We start from the raw sequence: 26,952 nt of genomic DNA, 5'->3' as shown, positions 1-26,952 counted from the left end.
CCATGAGAAAGGGTGAAATGGCCCTACCCCATTCTAGCCCCTACCTTGTCTTGTATTCACTGAGTAAAATTAAATCTTGCAGTGAGGTGGGAGTATTATGTTTCAAACTACTTTCCCAATCTTTTATCTGTACGCATGAGATAACAAATATTCTTTGTCACAAAATGATGGTCTCCTGCACATTTTAATGGTCTGAATGGCCCATCTTCCCTACTAGTCATCCTGTATTGCTGGGGAAATCGGAGAGATAAGGTATCCCATCTAGTCTTCTCCCTTACCATGCAGCTCAGAAAGCTTTCTAACAACCCTGATGTTCCCTTCTGTAAACTCGACTGCCGATACAGGTAGAAGGAGTCAGCTTCATTGACATGGACCCCATCCTCAGCAATTTCACATACAGTCATACAGAAAATCTGGTCAAAGTAAGGAACTGCACACAAAGTTCCCAAATCCTAAATTCACATCCAAGATCTCCCTCTTCTCTCTGATATAACTTAGTTTTTCTCCTCAATTTTCACGTGTTACAAATATTCTTTCTTTTTAAGGCTTAACTCTTCTTTCTTAAGTGACAATTATTTTGATGCAGTATCTTCAGTAAACTGCACAGCCCCAACTCTGTGCAGAGCTTGTGCACAGCAGCAGTCTGTTCCTCCAGTCACTGACCAGTTCAGTACCTGCACTTACAGCCCAAGCTTCTACAAATGTTTTACAATATGTAAAAAAAAAAAAAAAGACATTGGGACAGACTAATGGGATCATGGGGAGCAAAGGGTGTTTGTGGGGAGAGGTAAAAAAAGGCAGTTTGGTAGGAGAAGATGGAGAAAGCAGCAGGTAGCATTAAGTAATTGCAGAGCAACAGAGAAGGAAATCTTTTCACAAAGGCAGCCAAGATCCTTGGATGGACAGGGGAAAAAAGAGGGAAGCTAAGCCGCAGAAAGAACCTGAATGGAAAACAGATCATCTTTTTAAATCATCTTTTAAATTAAAATAGTTTATTGGCCAGCAGAAAGCAGAGAGGAAAAGAAAAGAAAGTGGGAAGGAGGGAAGAGTTTCTACTCATCCAAGGTAGCATCACAGTGAGACAACATTTACCTTCGTGTCTCGAAATGGTCTGTGCAATAAGTGCGTGCTGCGAAGCCGAACAACGGTTTCCTCGCTGACCCTGTTAAAGTGCTCAAACCACCCTTGTGTCCTCAATAGAGGCTATTAGCTACTGCTGTGCCGCAGTATCTGAAACTACAGTGGGGAGGATCAGGTGGGTGAAAAGTGGCCGCAAAGTGGCAGAATAAAACGGCAAAGGCCAGAGCTAGCGGGGAAGGAGTCTCTCATCTGCCTCTCTCCTCTGTAAAATCTCAGCCTATGGATCTGAGCAAAGGAAATATTCGTACTCCACTTACTCCTTACTACCAAGCTAGCTATTTGTGGATGTTGGCTTCCAAGCATAATTACAGTAACCTTGAGGAACAGAGAAATAAGCCCCAGGAATTTTCTTACGCATACTGCAAATGGAGACAACGCTCCTTTCTGCACTGCAACCCGTCCCTGCTAAAGCAGAAGTCACCAGTGGCATTTTGCCCATAAAACCCAGGGATTCTCTACAAAGACAGAGCAAAGATTAGGAGAGAAAAAAAGAAAGATATGAAGAAAAATACAAATGAGTTCTAAAATTAGAAAAGGGCAATGGCTGCTTCCTAGCATTTCATGGTAACAGAAGGATGCCTAAGAAATTTTAAAAAATCAAGATTCCTTAAGAAATTCAGGTATAAAAACATTGCATCTTTTCTACACAAAACATGTCTTCCTTAGATCTTGCACCAATATAATTAAATCTTAATTCTTATTAGGCTCACAATGATTTTTTTTGTAATTAATTAAGGCAATAAGAAGAAGTGCGCCTTGTTCTTGTCTAACACCAACAGCAATCAGAATAATAATGGAGCCAATCTGGTAAATTCTTTCCTGTAACTCTCTCTTGAATTAACCTTTCAATTTGAAAGGTTCGCCCAGGCCCAGTCAACCCCTAGGAAAACAGAGCAAAGCGGGACGGACCCAGGCTCGGAAGCCTGACTCCCTCCTCCTCCCCGCAGCTGCCAACTGCCTTAATTAACAAATGCAGATGCAGTGATATAGGGAAAGAAGAAAAAGGCAAAGATGCATAAAGGTAAGATCATAGACTTTCACTCTGGACATTCTGGACCCATTTTTAATATATTGTGTGGGGAATTAGGACTGTTACTCTCATTAAGACTATCTGGAATTGTGTATCTAAGTCCCCATGCACCAAGCTGGAAATATATATGTATCCCTCTGAGAATAGCTAGAATTGCAACTGGATGACTAGCAATATGTGTTTTTTCTATTATCCCAGCTGAAGAAAGACTTTAAAACTAATGAACAAAGACACGTAAGTGTAATGCTTTGGGAGATATAGGAGAAGAAAACTCAAAGAAAAGGAAAGCAGAATGACTCCATTAATAAAATGTAGAAAATACATACCCTAGTTGTAAAAGTTCAGCTGCTTACAGGAGAAAAAGTTATGGAAGAAAACTGTAATTGTGTTTGGACATAAGTCATTTCTGCCTCTATGCAACAAGAAAAGATGACAGATCAATTCTTAAATAACCACTTGCTTAAAACCACATCACTTTGGAGGAGTGAGAAAATACTCTGTAAAACCAAGGATAGATTTTCAAAAGCTCTTTTTTTTTCCTTTCTTTTTTTTTTTTTTTTTTTTTAAGAAACCTTGATCTCAGAGTAAAATGAGTAAATTGTTTTACTGTAAAGTATCTTTTTACATTTTCCTCCCTTTCCCTTTAGGGGGTTTTGCTAACAGGAAGTGACCTTGTGTTACAACAGGTTAAACTTGCCTTTCTTTGAAACATCATCAATTCAGGCAAACATATGCTTTTCCATTGTTACTACATATCTTTTCTTTTCACTTTACAGCAGCATAAAGCAGCTTTTCCTACTTTTACATAAAGCTCATTGTGGATTTTTGACAACTCACGACAAAGTAAGTCTCTGCAATTGGCCAAAGATCATTTCAACAGGTGACCACCACCATGAATTTGCTATGACCACCAAGCACGTCAGACGTGAGGAAAGGGGGAAGGAGAGGCACGGGGCTGATTCACTGTGTCATTAATGCAAGTAGACATCACCGCCATCATCAGGCTTCACCTTAGAGAGCACCTGCTGATTTTCACAAAAACCCCATCCCGCAAGCTGCTGAGCTCGCCCAGACCTCCCCAATAGGGCTGGATGGTGCCCACAGCCTGAGCAGAAAGGAGCAACGATTACCATTCCTTAAACATAAGGAGCTTCTACCAGCTCCGGGAGGTTAAAAAAAAAAAAAGAAGAAGTTAAAAGAATCTGCTTTCTGACCCTTTTAGGCGAGTGGCAGTGGTTTGAAAATACCCGAGTTGCTACCGGTCCTACACGGCTTGCCTTGGCCTTGGAGGCAGGAGTGGTGTCGGCTGTCTGCAGCCCATGCTTACCTTAAGCAGGTACATGGTGCTCCACCATGCAAAGAGAAACAAGGCTGGAGCTTTATGATGACTCAGAACGATGACTCATTTCCTATCCTGAATCAAACATTATCTGTCTGAGTAAACAGACTGCATTATCTCAACAGCCTGTTCATGCAGAATAATGGAAGCACTGAGAACAATAACAGTATTAATAGTAATTTCATTGTTTGTCAAGGCATGGAAGATAGGAAGGGCAATTCATTGTTCAGATCACTGCCAAGGAAAGGATGCCACTTTTCATCAGTCAACAAGCAGCAGAAGCATCTCAAAGTCCAGGTGTTTACACTAGAATTCCCACTGACCAGGGCTGAGACCTATGTCTCTGCCTTTTCATGTTTATCAGACAACATTTTTGCAAGAGGTGATGTCAGCACTATTGAGCACTGTCACCCATGGAAACTATCAGAGATGCAAAAAAAGTCGTAACAAAAATGTTGCTCTGCTCACCATCCATGTGAACACAGCAGCACTTTATCGTATGTGCAGAGCAAGGTTGGGAGATTGCTGCCGCTCAGACATGCAAGGGCACATTGGTAAGGCAGGGTGGTGGAGCCATGGGTGATGTTGCACCTCACTTTCTTTTGCCTCTGCTTCCCTCATCATCTTCTGTAACACAGCCTATATGTATACCAATGGCAGGGACTGTCTTTACGGTCTTTTATTTACACACAAACGTTAGTGGAGCTCAGACCTCGATCAGGACATGAAAGCACTACTACTAAGTAATAAAAAAGCTAGTGGTGGAGCTTCAAGGGTAGTATACACAATATCTACCTCAGCTATGATCTACCAAGTTATTTTGTGACTAATGTACAAGGTCAGGGCATGAAGGAATGGTGAAAATGGGAGCTTCTGGATGTCAATGGGTTTGGTTTTGCCTTTTTTTTTTTTTTTTTTTGAAAGAAAAGGAGGACTCTATGAGATGCATTAACTTTGCCTCCCTAAGCAGAGCACAAGGTTTTTGCCAAGGTTTTCATCCTCTGATTTGCCAAGGTTTTGGATTTACCTACTGTACAACAGAGGGTCAGGACTGCATCTTAAAATAAAAAGAGCTGGGCCCTCTCTTCAACTCCAGTCCCAGAATCATCACCATCCGAAGTCGCAGCAACTTTGCAAGCTTAAGTCAGGAGAGAATCAACCCTGGTTGCTCCGGTAGAACGCGTCATTGCAACTATACTCATGCTTCTTCAAACAGCTCTGGCTGGCAAGGATAAGGCTTAATTTTCATAGCTATATCAATATGACCTCAAGCAGAAAACCTAGATTAAAAGAATTACCACTGACAAAAAAGTTTTTTCTCTAGCTAGCTGTTTTGGTTTTTAAGACAACATTGACAGCTGTGGACACATTTCTCAGAAGAAAGATGCTTTCTTTTTGTAAAAGCTAAAACTTGACTGCAGAAACTTGTAATTATTTCAAAGAGAAAGCTTATCAAGTGTACTTAGGAATGATTAAGTTTGAAATCTATGATCAGTCCAAAGTAGGAAAAGCCTCTGATGTCAAGAAACAGCTTGCTTACCTAATGATATTTTACAAGATGTTAGTGTAGCCCAACGCTTGGTTCACAGTAAACAATTCCACAATGCATCTAATCAACTGCATATAATAATAAGTGTCTCTGGGGTGACTTTCAATTTATTTTCTCCAAACACTTTACAAATAATTAATCAATTTTCTCTTTTGGTGCTAAATAAGGGAACATCACTTTAAATGTGTAGCTAATACATAGCAACATGCTGTTTGGGGCAGGATGTGACGCATTGATTCCTACAGCGCGCGGAGATTTGGTGGAACAAGAGTGTAATCTGAAATGACTACACTAGCAGAAAGGAAACGTTTCTGCTTGGCACCTGCAGGAGATCGTCTTACACTTTGAATCATGAGAGTGTATTATTGCTGCAGAATATTTTAGTGGTCAGGAAATAATCCACCCACATTATTTGATTCGACTGCTCGCACCGGCAAGCTCCCTATACCCAGCTGGTTTATAATAGTTTTTGTGCATTTTGCTGCCATTCTTCCCCTTTGCTTCCTATCTGCTGAGGCAGGATAAAAGAGAAAATATTCCCTTTGCATTAAAGCTTTCACAATTCAGAGTTTGATCAAGCACCTGATAATTATTTTCTCATTCAAGATAACGAATCTTAGATTTTAAGCTCACACCTCAAATCATCATTTTTGTTTTTCTTGCTGCATCTTTTTGGCCATGCTGTACCAAAGCAGTGCATCAAACCAAATACTCCCAGGCAACGGTTCTTTGACTGAAAGGATCTCTGTTAATATTGTTAAGAAAGATCATATAAATGTTCATTGAAAATATTTTGAAATTTGCTGCTGTATTTACAAGATGTTCTTGGTAACTTCTCAAGTCAGACATTTATGTTCGCATTTCAAGAACAGCATGCTAGAAGCTACCATGCTCTGTTGCACTGGGTCAAGAAGTAATGTTATGCAGTGTGGCTCTTAAAAATATATATTCAGGCTGATTCAGAACATTCAAATTGCACCTGGGATTTGCAGGGTAAGAAATTTACTGACCACTTGGTATTCTGAGCATGTCAAAAATAGCTATTCAGCTATATCTGGTAATTTACCACAGCCAGACTGAGCCAAGTTTCATTTCACAGACTACAAAAGCAACTGCTCCTAGTTTAGAACAAGTGTAAGTAAAGGCAGAATTAGGCCTTTTACTCTAATGGTGTTGTGCAGTCACTGACTCCACATTACCTCCTTCTTTTAATCATTCTCTTAATGATTTTTTCAGTCTTCGACTACTTGCCCCGAAAGTAGTAAGGAGTGACCACAGTTGCCTCCTCTACTGTCTTTCACTTCACACAGTCTCACATTTTTACTAAAAGTGGCAGATAAGATAGAAATGGTTTTCAATCTGGTCCACCCTGAACAAGATGGAGAACACTGGAGAATCAAGCCTTTAACTTTCATATGGCAAAACAAGGAGGACTTCACTTTAGTTTGGGTCCTCATTAGGCAATGACTAGTTTTGGAAAAATAATGCTAATTTATCAGCTTAATTTATGGAGAAATTGCAAGCTTTACTTGGAAATCACAGTAGGGAAATGGAAGCATATTGGACTCATGTCTGTAACAGCATAAACAGCATGGACAGCAACCTCTCCATCCTTCTGTCATCAAAAGAAATTATGACGTTTCTAGCTGATAGTTTTATTGCTATGCCCCATAGTACAGAAGTGAACTTTTCAGCAGCAAAAGCCACGCTTCCTGGAGGTGCGGTGCTCCTTCATCTCCACACAAATTATGTTATAATCATGCCCTCAAACGAGTGCAAGGAGAAAGGGACTCCGTAGCTGCTGGTTGCCTCAAACAACAGAGAAGTTTTAAAGAACTGTGAGTTGCTTGTGCAAATAGGATGGCTCTGATCGCAGCCAAGATCACTGAGACATCTAACGAGCTTCTGTTGAAGCATCCAGCACATGACTGACAGTAACCTAGGGGCTGCTTTGGCTTCTACAACCTTGCATATAAGCTCATAACCCACCACATTGTTCATAGAATCATAGAATGGTAAGGTTGGAAGGGACCTCTGGAGATCATCTAGTCCAGCCCTCAGCACAGCCCATATGGGGATTGAACTCATGACCTTGACATTAGCAGCACCACGCTCTAACCAACTGAGCTAAACCTGTTCCCTCAGTCTTCCTCGTAGAGGGGCTTCCTGAGAAGCCCCGTCCTTTCCCCTGTCACACGCAATGAGGGGGGGAAAGCTCACAAGAGCTGTTTGAAACAGTGATCAAAGCTCATGAGCTCACTACTCCGTGCAAGTGAAAAGGCCTTCCTGAGGACAGCAGACATCCTGCCGTAAAGAAAATGAAAAAGCTCAGTGATAAGGCTGGGGCAACTGCTACTGTCCATCAGATCAGGTGGGCAGCGGCTTCTAGACTCACTACTAACTGCCAACACCTCGCCCAATTTTTGGTATTTTGAAGGGCTGTGTCCTCAGTTTCTTAGCATCCAATACATTACATCAAAGCCATGTTGCAATGTGACATAGACCCTATGACACAAAACCTTTAGTCTAAAGAAAACTGTCAAGCCTCCATTTTAAATTTATACCAGATGAAGGGAAACATCAAAGGAGCTCCTTTTAATAGGCTTTTTAGCATGTGGTCCTTTGTTCTTAACAAGTCAGCACCAGCTGCTATTTCCATAATACCAAGTTATTACCATCCCTGGCCAGACTTGGCTGATGTAAATCAGCGTAGCTTCTCTGAAGGCAGGTATTTCTGCTGGTTTACATCAGCCAAATGAGGTCTGGCTCCTCAAGTTTAGCAGGTGCATATAAAGTGAAATCTTCGGTGCCATATTTCACATTTTTCCTGTCTTCACCATCACTACGGCTGTACACATTCTCAGGCTGGAGAGTTAATTAGCATCAGCTGGAGCTACTCAAGTTTCTATACAATAAATTCCATATTGTAACGAACAGCTTTCATCTAATTATATCTTGCTCAAGAATACATATATTTTTCAACTAATCTTGTAGGCTGGGTTACTGTGTGGTGATTTCTCCATAAACAGGAGATGAGGTGAGAACACCAGAAATGCCTATATTCATTCATCACAACTTTTAAAATTATATTTAATAACTTAAAGTACAATATTACTGAGACTCTTCTGTCTGAATACTGCCCACATTAGCCCATCCTGATTACTATGAGTATATATGAGGGGTATTCAAAGTATATTTAAAATTAAAACATTCTTTTGCATCGCAGGTAACAGCGTATCAAAATCCCATAGCACCCAGCATTCTGGTGAATGATAAGCTTAAAAATACTTTACACCATTACCAGTCTAAAATATTTTGATTATGAATTAATATATAGACCTGCACACTCACACATACACATCCCTTCATAAAAATTTTAAAATACCATCTTGAAATAAATCATAAGCGAGTTATTTCCCCTTTAGCAAAAATTAATAAAATGCTGCTGGCTTTTGCACTTGTTAGAGAAGTTCTTGTTTAAGTAGGAAACTGAGCCTATAAATCTCTGGGGCTATTCAACACCCCAAAGGCCAGACCCAATTTCAGATCTCCCCATACCCTGTCCTACATTGCTTTAATTAAATAAACCATGCTTTCATGTCACCTGCCATTCTCTTTGGGAAAAAGTACAACCAACCACAACGTCACCTCTCTGTTCTCCCTCATTGTTTTCCCTATTTTAGGAGTATTTTATATAGCGGCTTAATTCCCGGGACGTGCCCTTCTGTAATTTCCTCCCGCGCTCCTCGGCATCCTCGGGGCTTTCCTCCGCCTCACCATACGGGCGCGAGAGCCAGCGTAGCGCCGGCCGTCTGACCTGCCTGATATTGCTCTGCACCTCAGCTGTCCTTCCCTAAAAACTCCGCGGAGCTCTTCTGGGCACAACAACAGCAAAACAAAAGCGTAGATTTTATAACACTCAGAGTGTTGGCTGAGGTTATTTCATTTTGCAGCGTAGCTGCAGTTTAAGATTACCAGACACTGAGAAGTTTAAGATGATCTGCGCTTACACGGATCAGCTTAGATGTTAGCATTTATAATCTTACAGAGTAAAGCGACAGTTCTGTGCAATCAAAAAGTCAAAATGAATTTAAAAGTGTCCCATTTTCTTCTGCTTGCCTCTTTTTAATAATTCAGTGTAGAACTAAGCAGGTAATACGTTGTAATAGATAAACAGAAAGCTAGATATTCATGTGGAATATATTGTTTGGGAAAGGTAGGTGAGAAACTGAGGTTAAAAGATGCTCCTGTCTTCAACAGAAGCGAGACCAATCTCTTCTTTTTTCCGCTTACCTTGTATTTTCAAGACATCAGCTACAAAAGGCAGGAGGCATTGCAGCGTTCACTTAACCCCGGGGGGCCGGGGCTCTCGGGGGTGACACTTGGCCTTGCGGAGCGCAGATGCTCTTCTAACTCCACGATGCCGACCGCTCGCCGGAAACGAACGCGTTTACGCCCTACAGATCTACGCCCTTGCGTGGCTCAAGTCTGACTCCAGGCGCAATGTGGATTTTTCCAGCGCTTTTACCCGTTCCTTGTCGGGTAACGGGACTAAAGGAGTCGGTGCGACGGACAGCCCGCAGAGGTGAGATCGCCCAGGTTATAACTCAACGGTGGGATGACAGAGCGTGAAGCACGGTTTTGAATACAAATTGAGACTGACAGTTTTGGATTCCTAAGTATAAGTAACATCCTTGAGCAACGTCCAAGATTTACGTTTCCTAAATGTGCCTAAAAATACACCTTTAGGTGGCACCCTGTGGAAACGTATACCTCCGGAGATTATCCGGGCCACCTGCCGAAAGCAGGGCCTTAGATTAGACTATCCAAGGGCCATATAAAGCCAAGTTTTGAATGTTTGGATTTGAACATGAAATACTATGAGTAATACTATATGTATAGTTGTCATTATGTTAGTAAGGACCTGTGATAACTAATAAAAGACATCCCAAAGAGCCCGTGACTCGGCTGGCCCCACAGGAAACAGCAAACCTGGCCCTGGTTCCTGAAAAATAGACAATTATTTGGGTGCTCATTCCCCTCTGGGCCCCAGTGAGACAGACTGCGCAGACTAGAAGCTATACAAAAATGTCCAGCCTTAAATGCCATTTTTCTGCCACAATTTTGCTGGTGGAAGGCCCTTGCTTACAGGTGCAAACTAACACAAATGCAAACTTTCTGGGTCATCAGAAACTTCACAGAGAAAGCCCTCTCTCCTCAGTTCCTTCTTCTACAGGACAACTATCTTAAAGTGTTGCCAGGGTGTAAAAAGTTGCTTGCTGCCTCTTTGCTAGTGCTTCATTCTCTTTTAAACATTTCATTTTGCACACATTTCAGTTCATGAACGTATAATAAACTGAAGTTTGAATGTATTTCGTCTGAAAAAAATTGGAGGGAAAATATCTAACGCAACTGGAAATCAGTAATGGTATGAAGGACTTTGCTGGTTTCTAAAGCAGCATCTTGCAGTTTTTAGCCATACACACAGAAGAGCTCTGGCAGGAAGGTAACGGTGTTCTGTTGCAGCTTGTAGCTTCATTTCTTCAGATACTTAAAACAAATTTAGACAAATGCCATATAACAGGTTCTAGGACTGCACCCCGCTGGCAGCAGCCTGGGATGCTTGACCCACCAGATCTCCTCACTTTGCTGATTCTGGCAACTAGAAAGAACTCAAAGTTTCATTTTCTCCCAGGTTAAAATCCTACTTTATCATTTCATAATTTCATTTTAATGAGCGGTGCAGTCGCCTCATGCGTTTAACTGGGTTTCTTATCGTTCGTCCCATTTAATGGTTGACAGCTATGTGAGAGCTCGTTGCTTCTGGGGTGCTGGGGAGAACGGCTGCTCTTTGGAAGCACTGTGCTGGCTGTGCATGCAGGTTTCTCATAGGAAAGTTGCGGTGAGCTGATAAACACCTTGCCATATATTACAAAGGGTCTCATCAAGAAAAGCATATACATTACCTTCTACATTCTTGTGCGCACAAATGGTGGAAGCTGTTAAAAAAGGTAGCACTTCCCACGCATACTTACACCTGCATTCTTGTGTACACAAATGGTGGAAGTAATCTTTTAAAAAACAGAATTTCTCAGCTGGTTACCTCACTTATTTCCTCTTTTCAGTGAAACTGGGGAACTATGAATATTCTCCTATTTCACTTTTTAGTTGCTACTAGTAAAAGTGACTTTTTCATGGCCACCACTGTATTTCTGAGCTTAGGGAAATCTCTACATTATTTTAATATATTTTTATATTTCTATATTATTTCTTCATTATTATTTAATATATTTTAATCCCTGTTTCTGTAATATGTCACAGAGAGAATTTACACTGTCTTGAGCAAACCCTTGAATACATAGTACTTCCTATTAAAACTTCAGAAGGACATTGTTATTTCAAATTAGGCTACTATACAACAACACCCAGTGGCTTAATTTGCTGCTGTCAGTCAAGGAAAATCCCTCTCCAGCCCTCACCACCTTACATTTCTTTACCCTTTTTTTTACCACTGCTTGTGGCGTCCTCAAGTACATGAGGAGCAAGCTCTAACCTCAATGCCTGTAGTAAAATCAGACTCCCTCATTGACATTCCTCCCATCCCCATTCGCTTCCTGTAGAGTCAATAAACAGAGCTGCAGTTATTCAAGTGCACTGTAAAAGAGCGGCTGCAGCCCACTGCAGCGGCAGCTACACCACTCATTGCACACAGCAGTCCCCACAGTATCTTTTCCTTCCCTGAGAGCAATGTTGCGAAAAAAATTTTATGCTTGCAAAATGGTGGGAGATATTTGGAATAAACGTGCTAAAGATCTGTGAAACATTTACCTGGAGCCGTTAGTTATAAAGGTCTGGGCTTATTACTGTGGTCTTTTAAATTAAAGCTAGAAACAAACTCATACTTAATCGTAAGGAGCACAAAACCAAGCTCAGTCCAGTCACTTCCTTCTTAATCTTAGATTTTGAAACTCAGCCCTTCCAAAAAGAAAGGCCTTATTTTCAAGGGCTGTGCATTTTTGGGAGCAAATATTCAACTTGGTGTTGTAAACGCTCAAAAATAGAGGTTTCCTGCTGAAAACCCAAGCAGAATTTTCCTCCATCATCTGATGGTGAGTGGCATGCATCACTAGCACGGCAAACGTATTCATAGTACTCCTGGAACTTAAAATGTCTAGTTTATGCTGTGACTCATCGTGCATTTGCAGAAGCATGGATTATTATTATCTGCTCACATAAAATCATCCTGGTGAGTCTGTTCCAGTACGAACCTCTGATCTGCCTCACATAAATCACTTACCTGCCTCATAACTTGGGCTAGGGAGCTGGATAGAAAATGCAGTGCGACTGCTGCCAGGCTGGTTATTATCTTCTTTCTTTATTACTAGTACATTGTTAGGTCCTTCAGGTACGTCCACAAATGCTGGAAGTTGAGAGGGAAAGACACTTTTCAAAGGGCATTTAGTACCCAAACAGCCCTCATCTGTTGTCCGTTTTTTAATTACATTATTTTCTATTAAATTTGCACTCCAGCTTGCTTTGAGTGGAGTCTTGTTTCCTCCTAGGAGCTTTGACTTAAGTGTCTCCTCTAATGGCTCTCCATTAGCTATGCCATCTACTCCATCTGCTGTTAATCTAGACGAACTGCAATTTATATGGAAGGACAATGTCGATCTATGAACTTTTTGGCGTTTAATCTGAGGTTGGTCAATGCACACATGGAGTGACTTGTCTAAGTAATAGACAGTATTTGGACACTGCTGGGGAAGTTGAAGATGAACACATGAGGTGAATGAAGGTGGTACTTTTTCTCTCCAGCCGCTGCTTCGAAGGACCACTCTGGTCTCCTCATTCACAGAGTCGAAAAGCCGGTCTCGAGGCTCATCACGTAACCGCCAGCATGATTCAGAAACCTTTAAGCCGGTGACATTGCAGTTTGCATGAGATCCTCGATTTGGAAGAGGTTTGCCCTGGGGAGCAGGTCCAGCTTCGCTCGCCATGGTAGGCGCCGCGGCAGCGTTGGCGCACGCATCGCCATCCCCACGGGGCTGAGCCCCCGGCACTGGGGTGCTCCGGGGCCCACTGACTCGCCGGGCAGTAACGGTTATGGAGGCGAACCCTCTCTGCTGGTTTGGACACCGGTCTTCTCCCGCGACGCCGGAGTCCGCTTGAGCCACAGCACCATCCAAAGATGCTTGAATTCCTAACCTACTGGGAAGCAATGTGAACGCGCTATGAACGTCAGCTGGACCAGGATCAGCCACAGACTGCTTTGCTGGGTAAGCACCTACATACGCTGACAACGCAGATCCATTTTCTTTTGACTTATTCTCATCAGTCATCCGTGAAATGACCATGGGTGAAATCAATTTTGCATTTTGTGATGCCTGAGATTCCTGCAAATGGAAAGATCCAAATTATCAAAATATTCTATTATAATATATGCAACTGTTTCTCATTTACCATCTATCATACAAGACAGTTTTGTTCACGGTTTCTTGTTAGCTCTTTACTCATGCTAGCTCTTTTGTCATTTGAAAACATACATTCTTAATAATCACCTCTGAATTGTCTGGGCAAGTACTGTGAAAACTTGGTCACGCCAATGCTAAAATGTTAAAAGGCGTTAACATTAAAACTTGCATTTTATACTATAATTTTCAGTATTTAACTCACGACTGCAGTGGGGATTTGTGGCTGTTGCATTTGTTTTAAAACAGATGCGTCAAAGGCAGCTGGCACTTTCAGATTCCAAACTGCTCTTTCACGACATTCTCCCGGAATTTTAAATGCATTTAAATGTATTACGGATCATTAGCCTGAGAGTACAAATGTGCCATCATGTGCTGCAGCGGGCACCAAGGTCACTGCTTCTGCACAAGACCATCAGTTATAAGCATGGAAGAAACTTCTCTATGGTCCCTCCCACAAAAGCGATACAATTTCCCACAAGGACTCCGGGTACTATTTTAATTCACTAGTTCCCTCTTGCTTAACGTCACTTGGCCAGACGACTGCTTACGTAAGTCACATGCAGCAAAGCATCCGACCTAATCTCTTCGCCGCTGAAAACGGGCTGATTGGGCTGCCCCAGCCCACGTTCTCAGGTCTCCCAGTGCTTGCTGAGTTGTCACGTAACTGCTGAGGATTAGCACCGCAGTGAAAGTTTCTTTGAGTGCCTCCTTCACTTTGATACGATATACGTGTGCTTTATCTGGACTCATGGTTTATATCAGGACAAAAGTTCTACAGAGCTGTAAAAATTAGTATTCCGGGGTTTGTTATCCAAGCCAGACAACCAAACAAAACTGGGTGACAAGTGACAGGAGCGTTTTTTTCCTTCCTTTAAACAGTCAGGGGGTGTCAGAGGGGTCTAGGAGATACTGGATAGCCTATATTGCTCATATTTTTGGGAAATCATCTGAGTGATTTCTCAGCATCTATCATCTAATAATCAATTTAACAAATATTGACAAGTTTGGATAGTGATAAAATACATCTGCTTTAATACCTAAAGAATAACAGCTAACTGGTGAAGCTAAAGAAATTCATTCACTGGATATTTTTTTCATGTTAATTACTGCTATTTTTGTTAGTTACTAGTTTGCCACTTTTCCTAAAAGCAGGTTGTGTGTGCTTGCTCTTGGTTTTGGTTTTGGCCTGTGCCTTCTCTTTCTGCTTGCAGTCTTCCCAGTCTCATGGCTCTGCAACTTTCTGATGTTCAGAGAGGAAACCCCGAACAGGTAGAGGGAGATCAAGAGTTTATTAACAGGGTGCAATGCCAGATAAATTTTATCAGTTCTTTAAACTAGCTGCCTATGGTTTTGACAATTCAATAATTTCACAGCCCCAGGGAACGCATTTTCTTCCTTCTCTGTTTCTTCCATGGTTTGTAACAATGTTTACCTCATATTTTCTGCACTGTTATTTACTTCCACCCACAGGTTTAAGATCTTCGCACGGCTTCCAAAATTCCCTCTTTCCCTTAGATTTTTACAAGGCACTGCAGAAGAATATCCCTTGAAATACTTTATTTTGGATGCATCTCATGTCCTCCAGTAGTTTATATGACACTTATTTCTAAGTGCTACACAGAGGGAAAACTCCTGCAAGAGTCCAAAGGTATGCAAAAAAATGCTTCTGATTAGCTCCAAATTCAGGCACTAATATTCTGAATAGTAATTGCTTTTCCTTTTTATGCTGCAGTATTCAGATTATTCCCTCCTCCCAACCTTTGACAAAGAAACAGATCTTTAAGGTTTGGCCAGCTGATCCTATGCTTTGGGGGAGTTTTCAAGCTTCAGTCTGTTGTGAGAAAATATGTACTTACACAAGCAAATTTTGGTGAACTGAAAACCTCAGGCTTTATTATCTTGAGAACATCTGAGAGAGTATGCTGATATCTGGGAAAACACTCTGTTTAGTCTCCTGGGATATTTTTAAAAACACTTTTTCCCCCCAAGAAAACATGCCTTTCTTTTTCCCACCAACAGAACACTGCCTAAAGAATCACAACATTTTAGCCATCGTTTTATTTGGTGTTTCTGCTGCCTAAGCTGTATGTAGCTAACCAAAACCAAGCACAAATACACTGCTCAGCAAGCGACTGTTGTTTTTTAAAGCTGAATGCGTTCTGCTGACTGCTCTCTACGCATTATTTATTTATTTTACCTTTGTAGAGCTTGAGTTTCTCTCTGCAGCAGTCTCCCTCTGCAGGGCTGTGAATGTCCTTTGACTGCTAGTGCCCCACTGCTTTTGTTTCACTGTTGGTGGAAAAATGGTAGAAATTATATTATTTTCAGTGTCCTGGAGGAGATGAGTTATAAAATGTGGGGTTTAAATAAAGGGCAAGCAGGGGGCAGGGGGAAGCTACTGTAAATGATCTGCTTGGCACGGGATCTCTTTAGCTGAAGGATCACGTTTCTCCCCTTCCTCGTAGGGGCACTTGAAATGTTGCTGGGATCTTGTTGCTGAGCTCTGGTTTTGGACCATCTCAAAATGCATCCTGGTCTGACCCAACGCTTGAATATCTCTGCTATTGATTTCCACAGCTTTAGGTCTGTGTGTGAAGGAGTCGGGGGCAGATGGGGAATGTGAGCTTCAACAAATTTGCTTTTCTGTAGTCTGCAGAGCCTGAGAGTACTCATGAACACATAGATGGGTCAGATGCTATGAGACTGATTTCATTTAGACCACATCTCCTTCAAAGCCAAAGGACTAAATGAATTTTTAAATCATATTCAAAATACTGTGATATCATTTCTGTTTTAATAATAACTATTACATCATTACATTGGTCTCTGACTAGATTTTGTTTTCTCTGTTAGTTTTGTTGCTGCTTCTTACAAAGAATTAACTTCTATATAACATGGAGTCTGGGATATTGCAACAATGCATCAATACATTCACTGCCAGTAGTTCTGCCAGAAATTACGTTACTTCCTATTTTGTAATAAACATCTGAAATTAATTTAGAAAAAATCTCTATGTGGACCGCAATCTCCTGACATTATTGGCTGTTGCTTTACGATAACAAGTCACATCACTGGTAAGACTTTGTTTTATTTAGGCAGTTTGCCACAGAAGTAGATAATTTTTTGCTAACTAGAATTTCAGCTTACATGTAACATTATATTAATAAAGGAATATAAAAGAGCTCCACTTTAGAAAGTGCTTATTAGAGTGTATTTGCCATAGCAGGCTTTACGTATCTCTGTGCTGCAGGTAAGCAGTAGAAGGGAAAGAGGGGGAAAGATATCACTGTATCTCTCCCAGCAAGAGGTCTCCTTCAGCGTCCCACCACGGGACAGCAATCACAAATTGCTAATAGGATGTTTGATGAACCTCCTATCTTAATATTCAAGGTTAAATGACTCTGAATTTCCTCAAAGTGGCCCTACTCCAACCCATCAACCCATTTCTAACCAGTTTTCTTCCTTTTGGAAATAACGCCAGTAGGCTCACACTCCCTCGGGACTCAGGCTCCTCCCTGGTTTGTTTTTTTTTTCTGTTTTTTTTTTTTTTTTTTTTTTTTTTTTTTTTGCTGCAGTGGACTTCACTGCCGCTACTTTGAGAGATGCCAACACCACGCTGTATATTCATAGCTGGCATAAGAAAAGAGGTTTGCTCTTGTCATTGAGCAACAGAAAGTCCCAAGTGACATAGAAAATAGCTAGACACATTAGGCACAGCAGAAAGAAGGGGGGAAAAAAGTAATCTAGAAAGTAGGGGGAGTGGAGGGCCCACAACAAAAGTTTTGGCAAGGAAGTAACACATGGCTGAAATCAGTGAAAATCTTGTGAACCCTAGCTAGCACCTGATTATGGTAACTGCTGGCACAAAACATGCCCAAGAAGCTCTTGCCCTTGGGGCCTGCTACTTAACTTATTCTGATCAACAGTGAAAAGAAAGTGCTGATCTTTTGGGGAAGAACAAAATCTACCTGTGCCCACAAACAGTTGATTGGGTTAACTAATGGGTGGTTTTTATGGAAAGAGTATTTTCATTGTGTCAGTTCTCTGGTGAATTACATGTGAATATCTTCATGATGAAGAGCAGCTCCATACCCCGGCTGACCTCTTAAAATAACTAAATTGGGGATAACTTACAGAAGAGCATAAAGAATTTGTTGGGAGTTAAGAAAAAGCTCAGAAAATCCAGCGGTTTGACACACGAAGTGCCTGTCATTAAAGCACCATCATTAAGCTATCAATGTTTTCCTCCAACACTTTACAGTAGGAAAGCCAAACTTATCTCAGATAGATTCGTGCAGTAACAACTGGCAAACACTAACTTGTGAATGTCAACCAGTGTGTGCAAGGAGACCCAGAAGGCTGGCTGGAGATAAATCGAAACCGGAAAGGCATGTTTTGCCAGATGGTCTTTCATGAGTCTCATTCAAACATATTTTAAACACAAGAGGAAGACTGAATACTACAGGGTCAAACAAGAACACGTTGCCAAAGTCTATACAGTAAATTATATATAGTGTGTAAGTTATTTGTTATCAAAGTAACCGCCTGCGACTAGCAATAATCCATACAGAGATTTCCCATTTCACACAGAGCTCTTCGGAACAGAGCAGTTCATTCTTGCTTATTTAACTTTAAAAAGTAGCTGTTTCTACAGCAGTAGAGATAGGAAGAAGTGACGTGGCAAGAAGAACAGGAAATATTTATGTCCTTTGCTAAATCATTCAAAGTGGAATTCTACATTGCAGTTCACACCATATCCAGTGAAATGACATGCTCATATTACTACAGGAATTCTATCATTGGAAAATACTTAAGCTTGGCAAGTCGTTTAACTTGGTTTGCTGAAATAGATTAAATGACAGTGAAAGCAAAACCTCCAGTAATTTTCCTGATATTAAATATATTTTTGGAAGCTTCACATTTATTAATTCATGTCAGCAGAACAAACAAAAATAGCTTACAGGAAGAGCTTGAATCTCCATGTTTGAAATGAAGACACTTCAGGGAGCACAATGGTTTAGAGAGGTGTGTGTCACACACAGAGCTTTCCTGCGTATTCTCCTTGCTGACAAAACAGGTTGTGCTGTAACTCTTGTCCCACAATAAAATACAAAGCGTAAGATTTCCCTGGTGTGCAAGCATGAAGGAAATGGCATTTCAAGTATCATAGAATCAGTAAGGTTGGAAGGGACCTCTGGAGATCATCTAGTCCAACCCCCTGCTCAGCAGGGTCACCTAGAGCATGGTAGACAGGGTTGCATCCAGGCTGGCCTTGACTTCTCCAGAGAAGGAGGCTCCACAACCTCTCTGGGCAACCTGCTCCAGGGCTCCGTCACTCTCACAGGGAAGAAATTCCCCCTCACGCTCAGGCGGAACTTCCTGTGCTTCAATTTCTGCCCATTGCCTCTTGTCCTGTCACACGGGACAACTGAAAAGAGTTTGTCCCCGTCCCCTTGACACCCTCCCTTCAGGTCCTTGTACACATTGATCAGATCCCCCCTCAGCCTTCTCTTCCCCAGGCTGAAGAGGCCCAGCTCTCGCAGCCGTTCCTCATAGGGCAGATGCTCCAGCCCTCTGACCATCTTCGTAGCCCTACGCTGGACTCTCTCCAGTAGCTCCATGTCTCTCTTGTCCTGGGGAGCCCAGAACTGGACGCAGTACTCCAGATGAGGCCTCCCCAGGGCTGAGTAGAGGGGCAGGATCACCTCCCTCCACCTGCTGGCAACAGTCTTCCTAATGCACCCCAGGAGACCATTGGCCTTCTTGGCCACAAGGGCACATTGGTGGCTCACGGTCAACTTGTCATCCACCAGCACTCCCAGGTCCTTCTCTGCAGAGCTGCTCTCCAGAAGATCAGCTCCCAGCTTGTACTAGTGCCTAGGTTATTTCTCCCTAGGTGCAGGACCCTGCACTTGCCCTTGTTGAACCTCGTGAGGTTCCTATCTGCCCAGCTCTCCAGCCTGTCCAGGGCTCTCTGAATGGCAGCACAGCCCTCAGTCACTCCTCCCAGCTTGGTATGATCAGCAAACTTGCTGAGGAGGCACTCTGTCCCCTCATCCAGGTCATTGATGAAAAAGTTGAGCAGGATGGGACCCAGTACTGAGCCCTGGGGGACACCATTAGCCACAGGCCTCCAACTGGACTCCACATCACTGATGACAACTCTCTGAGCTCTGCCTTTCAGCCAGTCCTCAATCCACCTCACTGTCCACTCGTCTAACCCACACTTCTTGAGCTTCTCTAGGAGGATGTTCTGGGAGACAGTGTCAAAAGCCTTGCTGAAGTCAAGGTGCACAACATCCACTGCTCTCCCCTCATCTACCCAGCCAGTCATTCCATCAGAGAAGGCTATCAGATTGGTTAAGCAGGATTTCCCGTTGGTGAATCCATGCTGGCTACTCCTGATCACCTTCTTTTCCTCCATATGTCTGGAGATGACATCCAGAATGAGCTGTTCCATCACCTTACCAGGGATGGAGGTGAGGCTGACCGGCTCATAGTTGCCTGGGTCCTCCTTCTTGCCCTTCTTGAAGACTGGAGTGACATTGGCTTTCTACCAGTCCTCAGGCACCTCTCCATGACTTTTCAAAGATGACGGCAAGCACCCTGGCAACAACATCCGCCAGCTCCCTCAGTACCTGTGGGTGGATCCCATCCAGGCCCATGGGTTTGTGGATGTCTAGCCTGCCCAAAAGGTATCTAACCCTTTCCTCCTCAACCAAAGGAAAGTCTTCCCTTCTCCAGACTTTCTCCCTCACATCCAGGCTCTGGGATTCCTAAGGGCTGCCCTTAGCAGTGAAGACTGAAGCAAAGGCGACACTCAGTAATTCTGCCTTCTCTGTATCCCTTGTCACCAGGGCCCCTGCCCCATCCAGTAGCGGGCCCACATTTTCCCTAGTCCTCCTCTTGCTGCTGATGTATTTGAAGAAGCCCTTCCTGTTGTCCTTGACATCTCTTGCAAGACTCAGTTCCAGCTGGGCCTTAGCCTTCCTCACCGCATCTCTGCATACTCTGACTGCATTCCTATAATTCTCCCAAGCAGCCTGTCCCCTCTTCCACATTCTCTGTACTTTCTTCTTCTGTCTGAATTTGGCCAAGAGCTCCTTGCTCACCCAGGCAGGTCTCCTGCCCCCTTTGCTGCACTTCTTACTCAGAGGGATGCACCGCTCTTGAGCTTGGAGGAAGTGATGTTTGAATACAAGCCAGCTCTCACAGACCCCCCTTCCTTCTAGGGCCTTAACCCATGAGATTCCACCAATTAGGTCTCTGAAGAGCCCAAAGTCCGCTCTCCTGGAGTCCAGGGTTGCAATCCTGCTTGTTGCCTTACTTCTTTCTTGCAGGATCCTCCTCTCCACCATCTCATGGTCACTGCAGCCAAGGCTGCCCCCAACCTTCACACCTCTAACCAGTCCCTCTCTGTTGGTAAGGACAAGATCCAGCAGGACACCCTTCCTCATAGGCTCCTCCACCGTTTGTGACAAGAAGTTATCATCAATGCTCTGCAGGAGCCTCCTGGACTGTTTGTGCCTTGCTGTGTTGTCCTTCCAGCAGATGTCAGGGTGGCTGAAGTCCCCCAGGAGAACCAGGGCCTGTGATCTTGAGTCTACCTCCAGCTGTCTATAGAAGGCCTCATCAACTTTCTCTTCCTGGTCAGGTGGCCTGTAGCAGACACCCACAACAGTGTCCCCCATGCTAGCCTGCCCTTTGATCTTTACCCATAAGCTCTCAACTGCCTCCTCCTCCTCCATCCCTAGGCAGAGCTCGATGCATTCCAGTTGCTCTCTCTCATAAAGAGCAACTCCACCACCTCGCCTTCCTGGCCTGTCTCTCCTAAAAAGCCCATATCCACCCATGGCAGCATTCCAGTCACGTGAGCTATCCCACCATGTCTCCATGACTGCAAAGAGATCATGGCCCTGCGATCGCACACAGATCTCCAGCTCCTCCTGTTTGTTCCTCATGCTGCGTGCATTGGTGTACAGGCGTTTCAAAGAGGTGGTCATGCCTGCAGGTTTCCCAGGAAGGGTATGGGGGGGTTGCCCATAGCCATTTCCCAAATGCACATCCCCAGCTGCATGCACCCGTTGGAGGCCCACCAACCCAACTTGTGTTTTGATGTCTACCCTGTCTGTATGACACCCCCCCACACACCTAGTTTAAAGCCCTCTTTGCCAGGTTGGTCAACCTGCTTGCAAAGGCAAATAGGCAAAAGTACTTTCCATCTCTGCAGGGAATATAAGAAACTTATTTCTACCGGAGCTGAAACTTTGAGGACTTGCTTAACCTCCACAGACCTTCTCTTCCCACTGTGGCCCACTTGGCAGCTGCTGCATTTCCCACTGAGAGCTCAGGCTCACACCAGCAGGCAGGTGGGAGATGCAATGACAAGGAAGAGGGGAGAAGCATGGGAACTTTCTCCTATTGCACCTCCACCCTTATTATTTTTTTCCCCTGAATACTGTTTGCTGAACCAAATGATATGCTCCTTGGCAAGGCAGCTGGACATCCGGCTGCAGACCAGGGTTTTCCTAATTACAGAGTGCAGCTGGAACTGATTCTCCTGGTCTCAAGTGTCTCAATGTTTGCCTTGGGCCAGCTGGCAGCATGCTCAGATAATGATTCAGAAAAGATGTACTTGGAAATCAGCTTGCTAAAACACAGATAGATGGCAAAGGTGCGAATGCTGGTGCAAAATAGTGCACCACATGTCTCCAGCATGCACAGCTTGTAGCCAGCCACGGTTTCTTAGAAATTCGAGTGAAAAGCATAAAAACTATCTTCTCGTAACACTATTTCACCGGCATGTTGGGTCTTTACTGGAAGCACAGCATGCAGATTGGTGAGCTGGAGGAGGACAAGCAGGGGTTTTTGATGGCAGCCAGATTCATACTAGCGCAGAGCTGGAACAGTGGTAGGGCACCGGCTCTCTGCCTCATCCCCATTTTTGGTCTGGAAAGCTACATTTCACTCACTCACTGCTCATACGCTGAGCAATTTCAAATGCATGGCATCATATCTGATCTCTTGCTTTGTGCTCAGATTCCCACTGACTCTGTCCCTAAACTACTGACTAGATGGTGCAGCTCACTGAACACTTTCTTTGTGAAACACCTGGAAAACTCCTGAAGGGACATACGTAACAGCAGAAATCATCACTCACTCACTGAGCTCTCTGGTCTTGTTCAACTGCAGGACTCCACACCAAATCATCTATGGGGAGCAGACTATGATTTACCATCCCAAAGACCTCTGGGGACAGTCTGGTTCCCTTCCAGGTATGGGGTCGCAGGGCGTCCCGGTGCCCGTGCCGGGAGAGCGGGTGCTGCCGTTACCCGGACACGCTCACCAGACTTCCCCCTCAGAACCTGGAAGCTAAATGACACTAATGGGTTGCTTGGAGGGTTGTACACAAGAGCTACGACCCAACTAACAAACATTTGAAGTCATTAAAAAGCTTCTGCTTTGAATCTTTTTCTCTTTCTATGCATTATTCCTACTGTAAGTCACCTGGAGATAAACCACATTGTTCAAAAAGATTGAAGAAATTCATTTATACATTATGCTGTTTAAAACACTGGATTTATTTAAATTTTCTTTTGACTTACTTGATTCTAACCCTTCAGGAAAAAAGTGTTGTCATTAAAGATGCACTGCTCTCCTTCTCAGTAGAGGCTGGGAAAGCTTGTAACTCTGTTTTTCAAATCTGAAATGAGTCATCCAGAAAGCCATTGGACATTACAGATATGTATAAGATGAAATCCAAGTCAGAATAATCACCAGAACCAAATTCACTTCTGCTGGTCTTCTTCATAAGTCATGACTTAACATGACTTAACTTATGAGTTAACAACAGCAAACAAAAATTGTAGAGAGTATTTTTTTGCCCACTTTAAATTAAAATTAAATAACCAAGCTGAAGTGCACATGTCAAGTACTGAAATAAAGGGGGTTGCTGGAACGGGAGAGACCCAAAGGCTGGAAGTCCCACCTTGTAGCTAAGTCCCTGCTGGTGTCACATTGATTGATATGGGTCCTGCTGCTGAATTTTGTGCTTGCTTGGTGGCCCAGGGAAAGCACTGGCACGATCCCTCAGCGATGTTATGCTGAGCCTTGGGACTCCTAGCGTGTTTGAAGTGAGCTAGGGAGCTCCAAGCTAGGGACCATCAAGAGAGGATGACAGAGGCAGAGTACTGCAGTCCCCTTACAGTGCTTTTGCCACTCCTCTTAATATGGGAACCGGGCCCCCTACTTAAGAGTGGGGGTCAATGTGCAGTATGGATTTAAAGGGGGAGAAAACAGCTGCCAGCTCTTTTCTGGGAATCTTTCTTGTATTTGAAGCAACAATAACAAAAAAAAAAAACCCAAAATAAAAAAACAAAACCCCACAGTAAGCACAAGTGCCTTGGCACAAAGGAAAGCGCTTGAACACAGTTGCACAAAGATAACAGTATTTTAAGGCTGCTTCACTGGGAAGATTTTCAAATCAGAGTAAGCAAAACAGCCTGAAATCACTTCTGTCTGCACAGGATTCATTACGTAAACAAAACAGAAAAATATTTTCTTAAGGTGTCAGGATGGATTTTCTTCCATTACAAGGAGCATCATGAGATTTGTTAACTGAATTATCTTTCTCTGCTTGCACACCTTGAAGCTGTAGCTGGCTGCCTGCAGAGATGATTACAGGAGCTGCCACAGAATGGACAAATGAGTGCTGGTCTGCTATCAAAAAGCCAAGAGTCGTAAATCTTTCATTATATGTGCCATTAGGAGCAAGGTGCTCATCAGGGGGCTAGCAAAAGCACACGAATTACATCTTCAAATCTATGCATAAGAAAAAAAATAGTGTCTTTTCATTGTGCATTGCTATTATTTTTTATCTTCACTTAATAAAATCAAAAGTGTTCTCTCTGGGGAATCGCCCCCAGCATATCCATCATGCATGCACATAAAGTTAACTGGGAAGATTCTTCACTTTCTCATTTTTCCCCTTTCTCCCCCCCCCCCCCCTTTTTTTTTTTTTTTTTTTAATTTTCAGTGGCACAGAGAGGAACACATTCATAGGTCTTCTCTGGGCAGCTCAAGCTTACACTAACAAATCTCAGGGCCTGGAAACAGTGACTAACTCACAAAACCTGCCAGAGCCCAGGTATATGGATGTAATTCAGGGCAAGAATTCAAATGGGAGTATACAGGGAGATTTAAACCGGCACGGATTTGATTTCCTTCGCCTGAATAACACGGTCCGTCACTGATGCGGCACTTTTGAGATCACTATAAAACGTGGCAGGAGGGGAGACGGGAGACTAAAGGCAGGGCACTAGAGGAAGGATGCCCGTACGGCATGCAGAAGTGGGGTGGATCACTAGAGGTAGTGGTGTGTAACAGCCAAATCATTATCCTTAGTTTTTCTTCAGTGTTTTTTTCTACGATGACTCTGGGAGACGCATACTTTTGTGTAATTTGGGAATATTTCCCTTTTGTAAAGCAGTGAGAGGTCAGGTATAAGCAGCAAGAAAAAAAGTTCTGCTTGGGGAAGAGGGCTCCCCTCTACGTGAACCTGGTGGATGTGATTCCTGCACGAGGTGCTCCATCCCAAAGCGGGGTAGGGGCCATGCCCAAGGATACCTGCACCAATGCAAACTGCCACTTCCCTGCACAAGTCCTTCACTGTTAAAAGTTCCCGGGCAGAATTAAGGACGTGTAGACGCTCTTTCACGTGACTGAGCAAATGCACTGCAAGGTATACACGTGCTGCTCTGCTCTTCATCAGCCACTGCCCGGCGTGGGTCTGCCGCTCCTCCCGAGGGAATCGATGGCTCTGGAGGCAGCGCCCTGCGCGGCACCAGTGGGAGCGGGTGGCCAGAGGCAGCTCGGTGGCCACCAAATGGAGATAAAAGGCAGGCTGAGGCTGTACAAACCCACCACTGACACCTCACGGGTGACGCAGGAGGAAGGACAAGAGCAGGACTGCTCTGCGGTGTGCCGTTGACCCTAAGGGACACGTAACACTGACTTCTAGGTTAGACAATTGCGAATAAACGTTTATATGAACACCAAATATGGCCAGAAGTTTGTACGGAAAAGAGTGTAGAAAAGAGGTAACAGAGGAGAGTCCAAACCACATCAAAATTTAAGTTTTTCAGGATTCACTTATCTTTGTAATTTTAATGAATGCTGAATGCTCTTGGTAATCTTTGCACTAAGATTAATTAGAATCCACTGGAATGTTATTTAGCTTAAAGACCACTGAATACCTAATTGCACTCTCAGAATAAAGGCGTAACTAGGAGAAGCTTTTCATTCAGAAAGAGCTATTAGAATGGATCCTCAGCCCCTCTCAATCCCTTTCACAACGTTTTAGAGAGGCCATGTTTTTGAAATCACATCCTTTTTTGAAAATACAGCAACATTTGGGATAGCCATAAAATTCTTAAGCAACTGTACACATGCCAAATATTATGCATAAGCAAACAAAGAGAAAGCAGAACCCAAGCCAAACAGAGACAAACTTTATAAAGAGTTATTTTAGCATTATTATGTATGTTCACGTCAAGGCCGTAACATTCACAGAAATTGATTGTACAAACAGATTTTGTACAAAAACTTCCACCAATGTTACTCTAGACTGGCAGCATTTACAAAATGTTCACATTTGCATAAAGCAGTTCATGCCTGATGGGAACTAGAATCTTTGGCCTCAACAATTCAGTATTTGTTACACTTCATCTGCCTTTGCACCAGCCTAACTTTAAGACAAGAAACTGTAAGGAAGACGAGACAAAGTCTGTGCACTGTCTGCTACGCACACATTTCCTGACTTAATATATATCCTACTGCAGGGATTTTTCACCGTGCTTTTCCTTAACAAGACTATTTACTTTATTGATTTTTTTTTTAATAGTCTTAATCGTGGCTCCAGGAAATGACAGATGCTGTGGGTGCAGATGCTTTTGTCAGGACATCGAAGTAGTGATTCCAACATGCATCTATATTAGTCCAATTTGGTTTCCAAAACAAAGAAACAAAATGTTCACATGAGCCAAATTTGACACTGAGTAATTTGTACAACCGGAATTAACTCGGTGGAGAACCAGCCATGGGAGACTGCATATAGGCTTTTCATGGGACTTTTGTATAATGGAAATATTCATTTTTGTAAAACAGTTGGGCTATTTCATACTGGAAAGTTTTTCACATTAAATTATTATGATCACAGACATCAGAAACCTTGATAATATGGGATGAAGTCAGCTAGAACCAAAAGAGAAATTCAGTGCTCCCTGGACAAAACACAATGGCTAAGATTTAAAGTTAGCAGGGAGCCTAAAAAGTTAAGCTTCCAAATCTCTAGTTAAATCACAAAATAAATAGTCTGATTTGTCATAATTTAAGAATACTGTGTAGCTCCCACTAATTTCAGTTG

At 43.0% G+C, this 26,952-nt stretch overlaps 1 protein-coding gene across 1 annotated transcript in view; it reads right to left on the bottom strand.

Moving 5' to 3' along the window:
- Nucleotides 1-26,952, bottom strand: part of C7H10orf90 (chromosome 7 C10orf90 homolog) — a 53,487-nt gene that overhangs the window by 15,598 nt on the left and 10,937 nt on the right. The window contains exons 2-3 of the mRNA XM_062580374.1: nucleotides 15,727-15,818; nucleotides 12,356-13,451 (exon numbers count right to left, since the gene is read on the bottom strand). Of these exons, the coding sequence (XP_062436358.1) occupies nucleotides 12,356-13,451; nucleotides 15,727-15,818 (1,188 nt within the window). The remainder of the gene's footprint in view (nucleotides 1-12,355; nucleotides 13,452-15,726; nucleotides 15,819-26,952) is intronic.

The sequence above is a fragment of the Rhea pennata genome, chromosome 7 (genome assembly GCF_028389875.1).
Source record: "Rhea pennata isolate bPtePen1 chromosome 7, bPtePen1.pri, whole genome shotgun sequence".
NCBI lineage: Eukaryota > Metazoa > Chordata > Aves > Rheiformes > Rheidae > Rhea > Rhea pennata.
This window is presented reverse-complemented; position numbering and strand designations above follow the sequence as displayed.